The sequence below is a fragment of the Mus pahari genome, chromosome 9, assembly GCF_900095145.1.
Source record: "Mus pahari chromosome 9, PAHARI_EIJ_v1.1, whole genome shotgun sequence".
NCBI lineage: Eukaryota > Metazoa > Chordata > Mammalia > Rodentia > Muridae > Mus > Mus pahari.
In genome coordinates this window covers 32,216,441-32,230,811 of record NC_034598.1, presented here as the reverse complement: position 1 = coordinate 32,230,811, position 14,371 = coordinate 32,216,441, and the positions used below count along the sequence as shown (strand labels likewise).

General features: G+C 47.1%; 2 protein-coding genes across 4 annotated transcripts in view; one reads left to right on the top strand and one right to left on the bottom strand.

Moving 5' to 3' along the window:
• Positions 1–1,611, bottom strand: part of Jmjd1c (jumonji domain containing 1C) — a 159,992-nt gene extending 158,381 nt beyond the window's left edge. Inside the window, exon 1 of one of the 3 annotated variants that reach the window (XM_029542095.1) lies at positions 1,385–1,611. The gene's annotated coding sequence lies outside the window, so the exon portion shown is untranslated. Of the gene's footprint in view, positions 1–994; positions 1,069–1,384 lie in introns of those variants that run through there. The other 2 variants (XM_029542090.1, XM_029542091.1) reach the window with 2 other exon arrangements.
• Positions 1–14,371, top strand: part of Reep3 (receptor accessory protein 3) — an 88,154-nt gene that overhangs the window by 2,919 nt on the left and 70,864 nt on the right. The window contains exon 2 of the mRNA XM_029542388.1: positions 709–1,313. Within this exon, the coding sequence (XP_029398248.1) occupies positions 709–1,313 (605 nt within the window). The remainder of the gene's footprint in view (positions 1–708; positions 1,314–14,371) is intronic.

Sequence of the window (14,371 nt, the reverse complement as noted above, 5' to 3'; positions counted from 1 at the left end):
GCAAACAGCGCAGCCCCTGAAATGAAAACACACAATCTAAACAAAAAAAAAAAAAAAAAAAAAAAAAAAAAAAAAAAAAAAGAACGGAAGAGCAGAAAGTCGCTCGAGCGAGGACTTCTCTTCCTGGTTCCGTGGAAGGAAACCCCGCAGGCCTCCGCCTCCTCCAAAGTGCCGGGATCACAAGAGATCACCACCATCCCTCCCCTAATGCTTTCTTTCATGGCCAAAATTCTTTTTAATTTATAGGCCTCATGAACTACGAGGCACTCATGGTAACCTATCCCTGTCCCTTGATACCATCCCAGGCAAATCCGAGTCCTTCCTAAACACATTAATTAGCGATACCTTACATCATCCTTGAAAAGCAGGGGGTAAGCAAGAGTATTATTAGCCTCTTTTTATTATGGGGAAACTGGGGAACAAAAAGATTAAATTACAGTACGTCCCAAAATGAGCCATCATATTTTCTAGGACTTTAATTAAAGGCTCCAAGCACCACATTACAGACATTATTCTTTCTAGCTTAGAGAACTTTTACTATTGCTTCCACCAGGGGACCAAGAAAAAAACACCTACAGTAACTTAAAGGTCAGCTTAAAATTTTGGACAGTGTTAAGAGGTAACGCGCGCGCGCGCGTGACGGAAAAAAAAAAATAAGGACACTTGTAAACAGCACCACGGGTCGGAAATCATGGGTCCACGTTTTAGGTTGTGTGGCCAGGCAAGACAGACAGGAGTTGGCTGATACTGATGGAAAAGGTGTCCCAGGGGGCCCAGAACAGCCTCGGCGTCCCTGCAAACCCATCACTCCAAACGTGACCCCCGACGCTCTCTCCCTTGGCCCCTGCATTGCACCACGAGCCTCGCGGTGCCAACCCGGGCCTGTGGTAGGCCCTGGCTGCCGAGCCTGGGTGAGCACCGGAGCCGCACCTAGCCAGACACTTCACAATCCCGGCTTCCCCCGCCCCCCGCCTCGGCTCCCACGAGCTCTCACCGCCCGCCCGGAGTCCCCGGGCCCGGGGAAGCGAGGTGACCGCGCAGGTCGGTGGAGCGCAGCGCCCGCCGGGGTCCCGGAGCCGCCGCCTATCAGCGGAGCGCAGGGGCGGGGCCGGCAGGGCCGGCGGGGCCGCGGGCGGGGGCGGACGGGCGGGGGACCGGGCTCCGGGCGGCTCCGGGCACCGCGCGCACACACCGGGCCGGCTCCCGAGGGCGCCAGCGCGGCCCCGGGGAGCGCGAGCGGGGAGCGCGCGGCCTGCGGTCAGCGGCCCAGCGGCCGAAAAGATGGTGTCCTGGATGATCTCCCGAGCCGTGGTGTAAGTACGGGCGGGTAAGACGCTCGGGGCCCGGTTGCCGGGGCCAAGCTCACGGGCCGCGGCCTGCTTACCCGTGTCCGAGTCGCTGCGGGGCTCCGGGGCGGCGGCGGCGTTGGGAGCAGTAGGGCGCGGGCGGACGGACTGGCAGACGGCGGGCTCTGCTCCGTGGAGCCGCTCCCCGGCGCGCGGCGGGCTCTCCTCGGCTTCTCCTCGGCCTCCCCTCCGCTCCTCGGCTCCGCGGCGGGCGCTGCTCCGCTCCTCGGCTCCTCCGCTGCCCGGCGCTGCGCGCGGCGGGCTCTGCTCGGCTCCGCGGCGCGCTCCCGGCTGCGGCTCCCGCTCCCGCGGCCCGTGCTGCGCGGCACCGCCCTGCGCAGGCTCCGCCGACGCTGAGCGCGGGAGGCCGGCGGGACTCCGGATGCGCCCGAGCCTTTGTCACCAGGTCTACCGCGTTGCGGTGTCTGTCCGCGGCGCACGCCGCTTGGTCACGTGTAGGAGGAGGAGAGATCGGTGTCAGAGCCCGGGCTGCAGAATCCTGCTCAGGGGTCCCGAGGTGACCTGGGAAGGAGCCTGCGCTAGAAAGGTCGGCCAAACGCTGACCAGCGAGGGCGCTGGATGGGAAGAAATGTTTGCAATGGAAAAGGCGCAGGTGCCAGTCCCCTTTGTTCGGGTCATCTCCTCAGTTCAGTGATTGTGATACAAACGAGAGCTGCGGATGGGGAGAGGAGGGGGAAAAGTTGAGATGTGTTGTTTAATCTGCAAAGGTATTTGAATACAAGTTAAACCGGTTCTCTTCCCATCTTTCACCTTACCCGGTGCGCTCTAAAGCAAAGCCACCAAATAAAGGGCAGTAAATTAGGTAAAGCCTGGGGACGGGGATTCATTATTCATGTAGCAGTAGTGTCATCTGAGTACCTTAATGAAATGTTTATATGAGGTTAACAGGCCTCGCTGATTAGCTTATAATTTGAAGGGAGAAAATGACATTACTTGAGCATTATTATTATTATTTTCACTACGAGGGAGTTAATTTTTTTAACTTGCTTTTATTTCGTTTGGAAGTGAACCAGGTAACCTAATTTGCAATGCATTCAAAATTTGCCATTTCATAAAATGTCCTTTAAAGCCTCTGAACTTCTTGTATTCATCTTAAAACCACGAATAAATAAAGTTATGCCACGGGTGCCTTCAAATTATGTTTTGCCTCTTCCAGGGCAGTCTTCGGGTTTCCACATAATCCAGGCATACTTTCTTAGCCTACCAGAAGTCCCTCAACTATTTTGGCCTAACCCCTCAAATTAAATGCCCCATTAAAAAACTGGGTTTGTTTTTTTTTTATCTCTTAGACCATTTACAATGATGGAAAATTATGGAACACCTTGAGTTTACATTCATCAAATAAGATTTTTATTTTTAGTTTTATTTTGTTAATTGGTGAAAGGGAGTACGTTTCCAGTGCTACCTCCAATACAAAGGTCAGTACCACGTAGGAGATCTTAATGGGACACACATTTCACATCCACAGATATCTACAGCACAGGTCAGAATGTCAGGTCTTATGAGGGTTATACCTAGTGTAATACCCAGTGTTAGACAAGGAAGAAATTATCTGTGGTTGGAGCGTCATCAAAGAAGGCAAAAGAGATTACGTTTGTTCAAAGTAGACCTTGAAGAATGAACCCGATCTAGACCGCCAAAGAGGAAGAAGGAAAAGATTTCTGATAGGTGGACTGGTGTAAACCTGAGCCGGGGTAGATTACAGAGTGAGAGCCAGAAAAGCAGGAAGAGAAAGAGAGGCCATTGTTTTATGAAGACTTTGTAATCCCAGAAACATTAAGTCCAATACTGAAGGAAGGATGCACGCCTGCTGGGGTCTGCCTGTGGAATTGAAGGTCTGGGGTGAAGGAGAAGCATGCAAATCTGACTTTAAAAAAAAAAAAAAGCTCATTAAAACATGTATTAATCAGGAGTCAAGAAATGTGTTTTGTGAACTTCGGGTCCAGCACATTTGTCAAGGAACATTGTGTGTGTGTGTGTGTGTGTGTGTGTGTGTGTGTGTGTGTGTGTGTGTGTGTGTGTGTTTCCATCTGCGCTTGGGTTGTCTCTAAATGTGAAAGCTGTCCTAATAGCTACACAGACCTAGGCACATACTCTGCACTGTAAAGTAGAATTTATGTGTATCTCCTTCCTAACCTACTGAAGTGCCCAGCTGGGCCTAAACAAGATCAGACAGTTTTCTCAGCATGAGCCTTTGGAGGTACCATGAAGAACAAGAGACCCTATGTAAACCTGAACTCCCAAGATGAAGGGACAGTTCTTTGCAGACCTTGAAGTATAACTCTGAGGACAAGAATGATACATTAGACTCCACTTAGTAGCTGTGTACCCCTCTGACTGTACCACCTGAGCTTAAGTTGCCTTTTTTTAAAAAAATTTATCGTTTTGGGGTAGTCTTGGGGTAATGTGTCAGAGGACAACCTGTGGGAGTCAGTTCGTTCTTTCCACCACGTGAGTCCCAGGGGTTGGGTGAGCATAGGGACTTAGGCTTGACAAGCAAGCAAAGTCTCCTTATCTTAAATTGATTGTCACAAAATCAACTTACTTAAACATCACGGGACCAATAAATGAGTGATTTTTAATGGATTGTGTGTGTGTGAACTTCTGTGTGTGTGTGTCTGTCTGTCTGTCTGTCTGTCTGCACCTGGGTGTGTCTGAGTATATGTATATGTACCACGCTTTTGCAGAAAACCTAAGAGGTCAGAATGCAATGTCAGATCCCATGAAAGAGGAGATACAAGCAGTTGTGAGCTGCCATTTGAATCCTGGAACCAAAACCATTTGGTCCTGGGCAGAAGTAAGTGCTCTTAACCTCTGAACCAACTCCCCACGTGAGCAACTTTAAAGGAATGGTAACGTGAGCATACCTCATAATACTAAATTCATATACACTGCCTGTACCTCACATTCTGAAGGCACTACTCACAGATGGAGGGAATTCCCCCCCACACACCCTTTCCTAACTTTTCTTAGCTTCTGTGTTATAGCATTGTACACAAATCAAAATTCAAACCAGCTTGTCTGATTTTTAAATATCAGTTCTATCACTGTGACTCACCCCATAAGATAAGGCACATTCTTATATGTAATGTCCACATGCAACATCTAGAGGGTAGTAATTATTCTATAGGTGCCAGTAGCTGCTTTCACAAGGAAGCACGTACCACCCAAATACCTACATATTAAATTTTAGACTATATTTCGTTTTCTTTTGTCCACCCTCTGAGCCTGTGTTTAGATATCAAAGTTATATATACAAAAGTTGGATACTATAATACTTTATAAGGAATGCTATAATTAATATAGGTGCAATTCTGCAGTGGGCATCTGTGGTCCTTTGATTATGCTTGACCCAGGGAGAGCACTACTAGGAGTGGACTTGTTGGAGTAGGTGTGTCACTGTTGGGGTGGGCTCAGAGACCCTCCTCCTAGTTGCCTGGTAGTCATTCTTCTTCTAGTGGCCTTCCGATGAAGATGTAGAACCCTCAGCTCCTCATACACTGCCTAGATGCTGTCATGCACCCAGCCTTGAATGGATTGAACCTCTGACCTAGAGGTTCTTTCTGTGTTATTTTGCTGAAAAATGTGGCTGCTTTTTGCCTTTGTCTGAAGAGTCTGCCTGAGACTAAGTCCAAGGTAAAGAGAATCAATGACAAAGGAAATCCCAGGAAATCCCACCCACCCCCACCCCCGAAACACACTTCCTCCAACCAGGTCACACCTCCTAACAGTGTGACTCCCTGGGCCAAGCTTATTCAAATCACCACAGCATCCTTCATATACTTGCTTTGAGGAATTCCTTAGGATAAGTACATGAGGAAGATTTCTGAGTGAAACTTTATATTTTTCATGATCCTTGGTCTAAAACTGCAAAATTATCTACCAAAAAGTTGTTCATGTCTTCTGTTACATCAACAAAGCACAAGAACTTTATCAAGATGCAGCCTGTCAGCCTGACAGTAGTGGCGTATGCCTTTAATCCGAGCACTCAGAAGGTAGAGGCCTCCTTGTGAGTTCAAAGCTAGCCTGGTCAGAGTTAGTTCCAGGACACCCACAGCTACACAGAGAAACCCTGTCTTGGAAAAATAAATAAATAAATAAATAAATAAATAAATAGGCAGCCTGACATTTTATACTGGTGTTTTGTTTCCTAGTAATGTATGATAGGTCTTTTTTCTTTTGTAATTCATATCTTATTATCAAGGTTGAATAATTGCCCTAATATTTACTTATTGATTATCTTACTATTTAAACAATCTGTGTGTGCTTTGATCATTCTGTGTATTTCTTGTTGGTCTTCTCTGAGCCCCTTACTGGATAAGGAAACTCGAACTATTTAATATTGGATAGAAATATGTTTTAACCTGATTTTACATCTCTCATGGATGTTGGTCATAGTTCTAGTGGTGTGTGTGGTGGATAGGTATGTATGCACATATATATGCACATGGAGCCAGAGGTCGATGTCATGTGTCTTCCTCTGTTACTTTCTACTTTACTATTTGAGACCTGGGATCTCTCTGAGCTTGGCTAGCTGGCTGGCCAGCAAACCTCTGGAATCCATGCTCCTGTCTCTCCTCCCACACACTAGAGTTACAGGGGCATCTGCCAGGCCAGGTTTTCTTACAGGAATGCTGGGGATCTGAACTCAGGTCCTCAGGCTTGCATAGCAAGTACTTTACCTACTGAGCCATCTCTCCCACCTTTCCATTTGTTTTCCTTTGTTCTTGGTGATGTGGGCCTTACTAGAGCTCAAACTTAGGACCTTATACACACTAGTCAAGTGTTCTACCACTGAACTGCATCCCCAGCTCTTAAACATATTGACTTTCTTCCTTCTTTTCTTTCCTTTCTTTCTTCCTTTCTTTCTTCCTTCCTTTCTTTCTTTCTTTCTTTCTTTCTTTCTTTCTTTCTTTCTTTCTTTCTCTCTTCCTTTCTTTCTTTCCTTCTTTCTTAACTTTTTGTAAATCCAGATGTTTGGTAACTATGTTCTTCTCATACACAATTGAATTATGGAGAGTTCTCTATTTCCTTCTATATAACTAACACGTTTTCATCTCTTTTGCCATAATTATATCATCTGGCAGTAGTAGTAGTAAAAACTTTCTCCTGCTTCTGCTTTCTTCAGCTGCATTTATGTTTGCGTGCTGTGTGAGTACCTGGCACCTGCAGAGACCAGAAGTTGTGCCATGTGGATGCTAGAAACCCAACCTGAGTCCTATGTAAGAGCAGCAAGTGCTGTCATGGGCTGAGCTGACACCCCAGCCCTATGCCAGGTTTTCCTACACTCGATACTATTGATGTTTTAGATTAAGTACTTCCTTGTTCTGAGGGCGCTGTGCATTGTGGGGTATTTAGCAGAACTCTTGGTCTCTGCTCATGAGGACCAGGGTCATCATACTGCATTTCACTGGTTCTAAGAGCCCCAGATGTCTCTTGATGCTGCCCTGCCCGTTTCACCTCATATGCAGAATTGCTGCTAGCCGAGAGCCCCTAGGCTCCATGAAAAGAGAAGGAAGGAACCTGGAAGCTATGGTGGCCAGTGTGGTCACATGTGGGTACTAGGATGTAAATAATTGAGTAAATTTCAAATTTCAGTTACTCAGTCTAGAGAACCAAACAGAATTTTGCCAGGCAGTGGGGCATGCACATTTAATCTCTGCACTCAGGATGTAGAAGCAGGTGTATCTCTGTGAGCTTAAGTCCAGACTGGTGTACAGAGTAAGTTCTAGGACAGCCAGGGCTACACAGAGAAACCCTGTCTCAGGAAAAATAGAAAGGGGGGGGGGGAGAAAGATAGAGTACGTTCCCTTTCTACAGAAGGTCCTATAGAAATAATCTCTTAGCAAATATAGTCGCCTGCCTAGCACATCCGTCTAAAACTGGCTGGCTTGTTTTGTTCCGTGTGCCCTTATGGGAGACATTGGAATTCTTGTAATGATGTTAGGAAATTCACTAGGATAGACTTTTCCTCTGAATGCTCTGTGGAAAACACGGCCGCTAACCAAGCTATCTTTTTTTTCCTTTATGCCATACAGAGATGTTTTCAAGAGTGATAAAACTACTGAATTATTTAAGAAATCGCCTTACAGTAGTCCCAGTATTGTACCCCATTTTCTGAGTTTCTACATGACACGTCAGAGTTTTGAAGTTATGTGAGGCTGGAGGGCAGCTTGGAGGAGGGGCTCTCCGCTCTGTGGCTTGTATGTTGCTTGGCTTTGGGGAGTGTGTTTATTTAGGACAGGGTCTTCCTCTCAAAATTTTCATGCCTCAGCCTCTTGAACACTAGGATTACAGTTGCCAGCCACCAGAACTGGAAACAGTCAATCGTATGTCTGGGTCCAATCCCCAGCACCATACAGACCAAAAGATATTAGGACTGTGTACTAGTTACTTTCCTATTGCCACGATAAGATGCTATGGCCAAGGTGGTTTATAAAGGAGAGCATTTAGTCAGGTTTATGGTTTCAGAGGATTAGAGTCCATGAGGGCTGAGCAAAGGCATGGCAGCAAGAACAGTTGAAAGTTCCTGTCTCTAACCTTAAGGAGGAGGCAGAGAGTGCACTGGAGATGACAGGGTGATTGTAAGGTGCCCTAGACACACCTCCAACCAGGCAACACCTCGCAGTCCTTCCCAAACAGTTCCACCAACAAGGTGCCAAGTATCCAAGCTTAGGGGACTAAGCAGACACAATCTGATTTGGACTTCCATGGATTAGAAATATGAAGCCAAAGGTTACCATTATGTCACCAGGGTCACAGCTACCAGTGTCAGAAGCGTGACCAAGGCAGAACTAGCAAGAAGATCGTAAGTGAAAGTCATAGGAAGGATGTTGACATATGTTTGTACTAGCCATTATGGTATGTCACGAGGTGTTCAGATGTCCTCGTGCAGAATGTGTGTTGATGTTTTCAAGTAATGATGTGCCAGTCTTAGGAAATAGATGTGTGTACACACAAGCAGAATCAATCATTCTGCCATGGACAGCTTTATGAACCTCTTATCACGTCACTTTTCTGGGAAGTATGGACTGCTGGCACTGATAGATCAGAAAACCACAAACGAGATCACTTCAGAAGTCTGAGATCAAGGTGACAAGAAGTCAGGTCCTCAGGACCGAGCGGGAATCTTGGGAGCCTCTCTGCTTTCTGGGGGTTTGCTAGCCGCCTCTGGTGTTATCATCTTCTGGTCCCTCCTTTTATCTGTCACATAGATGGGCGATGGCTGCTGGATTACAGCCTGCTCTGTTGGCTTCCTTTTAACTTGAATATCCCTGTCAACACCGTGTCTTCAAATAAGGGCACCTTCTAAAGTAGTGCTTTGGTCTCCAGCATAACTAACAGTGCACAGCAGCCTTCAAGTGTGCAGAGGGGATACAGACAGAGGCACGAGAACAGTCTCGGGGGCTGGATTATTAACAAAGTAGCTTTCTTAATATGATTCTGTGGAAGAAGAGGTATGTGGTTCTGCCTACCACCTCTCCACAGGGTGTGTTAACTCCGTTCTGGCCTGATGAAAACACATAATGCTAGTCTGCACTTAGCCTGTGCCACCATCAGGAGCTGGGCTTGCAGGAAGCTCCTGTGCATTGCTCAGCGGGTGCGGGGATGTAACCTGGGATGAGGACCTCAGCCCAGATGAGAAACAAGGCAGGCTGAGGCCAAAGAGTCAGGGGTTCCCAAGCTCAGGCGAGTCCAAACTCTGCTGGAAATGGGGGTGGGGGGGTGAGGAGTCGGGAACATAGGTGGCCCACAGACTGGGACCAGGAGATTTCCAGCTTAGCTCAGAGGGTGGATGTCCAGGAACTAGGAGGGGCCTTCTGCAGGAGAGTAGGGTGACTCCTACTGTGCTCAGGTGGTTGCTGGGGTTTCTGAACCCCTTCTACTTTACCAAGTTTCCTGGTAGGGTCCACTGCCCCACAGGGGTACCGATTTTCTACTCTATGAATCACAAAGCTGAAACTGACAGTATGTGGGGGAAGGCTGTAAAGGACCCAAGTGTATGTGTTCTCACCTCTCACCTTGTTGACACATGGTCCTCCACTGTCAGTGCTCTGCACTCTGAACTGCAGACTGGCTGCTCCTCCGAGAACTTCCAGGCAGTCCCGTTCCCATCCCTCATCTTAATGTAGGAGTGCTAGGGTTTTAGATGACCACCAGCACATCCAATTTGCTTACTTTATTTTCAGTGTATATGGGTGCCTTGCCTGCGTGTATGTCCGTTTACCATGTGCATGCCTAGAGCCCGTTCAGATCAAAAGACGGTATTGGATCCCCTGCAACTGGAGTTACAGCTAGCCATGAGCCATGGTGACACGCCTAGCTTTTTATGTGGGTACCAGGGATCAAACGCAGGTCATCAGGCTGGCTTGCTTGCACAGGTAGGTGCTTTTTCCCACTGAGTCAACTTGACAGCCCATAAAGGACAATTTTATCACCTCTAAAATTGTTCACCATTAACTGCCAGCCTCGTGAAAACAGTGTGTGGTCCTCCGTGAGCTCAGGAGGCAAGGAGGAACCCCAGGGGGGATCTTGACTGTACTGGTTAGATGCTTCCTCTGGAGAGCCATAGGTGAGTTGCTTAGGGAAGAGTGTGTGTGTGTGTGTGTGTGTGTGTGTGTGTGTGTGTGTGTGTGTAGAGCACTGGTATGTACAGGATGGTTGAACTGACTGTAAATCTGAATCTAATCCTGATCATGGCTGTGTGTTTGAAGATCGGGGTGTGAGGTATTCAGAGAACAACAGTGCTGTGCATGAAGCAAGCCAGCCATAACTGTGTATCGTATGACAACATCTTTAAATGCCTCCACATAGTTAAACTGCACATATGTGGCCTGTCAGGTTTTGAGAGAAGTGAGTGAATGTCCAACACAGCATAGGATACGAGTTAGCCCCAAAGGTAGAAAGGGGTATAGCGATTGGTGTTGTGGCGTCCTGCTCCTACGCTTGAGAGATTGATGGAATTTACTTTATCATCTATTTGACATGAGAGTGTGTGTCCTGATTCCTTTCCTCTGTATCAGCCCTTACATTGGACACGTGTTTAACACTTGGAGTGGGTTAGGCACTGCTACCTGCAATAACTAAAGGAGCAAGCTGAGACAAGCAGGAGGCAGATACCACAGGAAGGAGAGGCTGGTCCCGTCCCAGCCCATATGTTCTTGCTAGTATAGGGGCCGGTGCTATTGCGAAGCCAGGCCACAGATGGAGGCAGGGAAGGGGCCGCACCTGTCATGACGAGTCGAGTCTTGGAACAGAAGGCCAGAACCTTTGAGAAAATGACAGGCAGGCTGTCTTTTGTCCTTTTTCCTCAAAGCTGGTGTAAGTCCAGCGAAGAAAGGCCAACTGCAGATTTATCCGAAGGGTTTTTGAGGTTCTAGAAGGGGATGCACAGCTAGCTGGTTACATTCTCCTTCTCTCCCTTCATTGTCAGAGCAGAGCTGGTTTCTTTTTCTCTTTCTCTTTAACCTTTTTAAATATTGGGGAGGAGGCATGTGTGTGTCACAGCGTTGGCGAGGAGGGTAAAGGACATCGGTGGCTTTTGGTCCTCGCTGTTCTCTGGGTAGACCAGCCTCACAGACCTCAGGGCTTCTTGTGTTTCAGTACCTGTGGTGGGATGACAAGCCTGGGTTACTGCACCCCACTTTTATCTGGGCTCTTGGGCTCTGGGGAGCCACACTTAAGTCCTCATTCTTTCCTGCAAGTGCTTTAGCCACTGCGATGTTTCTGCAGCTCCAGACATTGCTTTCTTATCTATCTGATAGGAAAATAATCTATATTAGATAATACATCTATCTGATATCTTAGATAGACCATAAAAAAGTAACTCGGTATTGAAAGCCATGTGAATCAATGTGGCCAACCCTAAGAGACAAAGTGGCATCGGAAGTGTAACACGACTTCATTCAATGGCTGTGTTTTGTGGATATTTTAAAAAATATTTATTTATTAATTTTATTATGTGAGTACACTGTCATTCTCTTCAGACACATCAGAAGAGGGCATCAGATCCCATTACAAATGGTTGTGAGCCACCATGTGGATGCTGGAAATTGAAGAACAGTCAGTGCTCTTCACTGCAGAGCCCTCTCTCCAGCCCTGTGCTTTCTGTTTTAATGCTGTCCTCTGTTTGGGTGGTTGACTAGTCCAAAGCCTTACATTGCTTGAGACTACCCAGTGCTTCCGTAATAGTAATTTAATTTGAGTTAGAGATATGTCTCAGTGTTAGGAGTTCTCTTGCATGCATGAAGTCCTGGGTTCAGTCCCTATCTCTGCAAGCAGAGGAAAAGTCAAGGGGAGAAGGGGGGAGGGGAGGAGGAAAGAGCTCACGTTGCACATCTGTTTCAGAGCAGTGCCTCAGGGTTAGGAGTGGAAGCTTTAGCCGTGGGCCCTGGATGGCTCTGAACAATCAGAGGGGAAGAGAGCCTCTGAAAGGGAGAGGAACCCTGATGTGTGGGGTATTCCTTCACCACCCTGAGCGCCATATCCTCCACCACCCTGAACTCCATTTGAATGCAGAAGGGAAATGTGGTGTGGAGAGGTGTGTACTGTCCCCAGGGTCACTACGCAGGAGGCAGGCGCTCTGGCTAGGACATCTGTCACTCTCCCGGTGGCCAGGATTTACTTGGCTTGTTAGCCTAGTCACTGTGCTCACTTGGTCACTAAATGACACATACACTGAGCGCCAGAGGACCCAGAACCGGATATGAGACATTGGCTTGTAAATGTGCAGCTCTGTGTGTAAAGTTTTGTAATTTTAGGACACTGGATTGGAATTTTGAAAGTCACCTCTACACCCCCTCCCGCAGGCCCGCCCCAACCCCATCCCAGTAACTGGTCTCAGTCCCTCCGAAGTAAAAACACATTGCAAATGTAGCTTTTTCAGCTTGAAGAGTATTACCTCCATATGGGCTGTGGATGGCCTAGATTCCCTCTAGAACTCAACAGATTCTTGTTTTGCTATGGTTTTTCAGTCTGTATGTTTTGCTAATATTTTAATCCAGGATACCAGGTCTAAAACTTTTATGGTAAAGAAACAAGAGTTTCCAACCTTGAACTAGGACCTGATCACACGTCGAGGTGCTTCTGATACATTGGAGTGGGAGGCAGGAGAATCAGGGGTTTCAGGCCTCCCTGAAGTGCATGAGACCCTGTCTCAAAAAATTGCCTAGCTTTGTTCAACATCTAAAAACGAATCCTGTAAGAGGAGGTGGTTTAAAATTACAGGTTGGGGCCAGAAAAAGCAGTTCAAACATTGCTTAATTTGAGAAATACCATTGGTCAAATGGTGGCTTTGACCTCCTAAAATGTCTCGAAAGTTATTTTCGGGGTTCAGTGCTCCTAAGAGAGGGCATCCAACTTTGATTTTGTTGTTGTTGTTTCTGTTGTTTGTTTTTAAGACAGGATCTCTCTGTGTCTCAAAATCTGTGATCTTGGCTGTCTTAGAATTTCCTATGCGGACAGGGCTAGCCTCAGACTCCCAGAGATCTGCCGGCCTCTGCCTCTCTGCCTCTCTGCCTCTGCCTCCTAGACCGGGCAGAATCCATTTCCTGTGAATGTGTATCCCTCATTAGCATCACAGACACTTTCCTACTGACATTAAGTACCTGCCTCATTAAAATAGAACAGGGCGGTGACACCTGCCCCCCTGGACTCCAAGGTCAGAGGCTCACCTGAGTCCTCACATTTCAAACCAGCCTGGGCAACCTAATGAGACCCTGTCACAAAGAAGGTGGCACCTCCTTGGAGCTCAGGAGTAGTATAGCTTATTGGAAGCTTGTTTAAAAATAAATAAATAAATAAAAAGTTTTCCCAGACTCCATTCCCAAAGAGTCTGATTGAGTGGACCTAGGATGAGCCGGGTGGCCCTGTTTCCAAGGGCTCCTCTGTGAATGGAACACACAGTCATACTTTTAAACTCTTATGCTGGATTTTGTTAGACACTGTCATGGGAGTGAGCTGCCACAAGACCACCATTTTAAAACAGGGAAGTAAAAATGGTACAGTGGTGTGAGTTTGGCCGTTTAGTGATATTAAAACATGCCATCTGAGCCCTTAAAAGAGATCTCTGAAGCTTACTAAGAAGTAGTCAGTGGTCTGTAAAGAAGTCAGCCCCCCCCCCCCACCAGGGCCATGGAGGTGACCCGGCAGGTGACTCTGCTTACCACCAAGCCTGAGGGTCTGTGGTCAACCCCCGTTTCCGGCATCCACACGGGTAGAAGGAGAAAGACACCTTTCACCTGCACACATATAAAGCATGTATGTGCACATGCACAGACACATGCGCACACACATGGATGGACACACACATACACATATCATTTTGAAATGTTTAAAAGGAAGTGATCCCCTCTCAGACGAAGCTTGGATTTCTTTTTAGTATTAATTGTAAAAGTATTAGAAGCGACGAATACGGGAAATGGAATATCTGGAGTTTATTACAGCAAGAATTTGAACCTGAAAATGGATATCACGTCTTCAACCAGCATGAGAACACAGCCCAGCCAGCAGGAAAACCTCATGTTTGTGCAGTGGCTGCCTGGCCGCCTGCTGCAATCTATACTGTCTCAAAGGGGCCATTTGTACAGCTTCTGGGTATAGAGCCCTAGGCTTGTGTGTCTATATAGTAAGTGTACCAAAATTCTTCCTGCTACTTCAAGCGTCCACAGTATAAAACTAACTTACAGCTCTAGAGAGGTGACAGAGTCCTTAAGAGCGCTTGCTGCTCCTGCAGAAGACCCAGGGTTGGTCCCCGGCACCCACATGGTGGACTCACAGCTGACCGTAGCTCCAAGCAACCCAACACCTTTTTCCGGGTTTCACAGGTACTTGCACACACACTGGCACCCATCAACACATACACACACAAACAGAGAGAGAGAGAGAGAGAGAGAGAGAGAGAGAGAGAAGAAGAGAGAGAGAGAGAGCTTTACACATAATTAAAAATAGATCTCTAAAGAAGTCAACTCTTTTTTTTTTAAGATTTATTTATTATTATACATAAG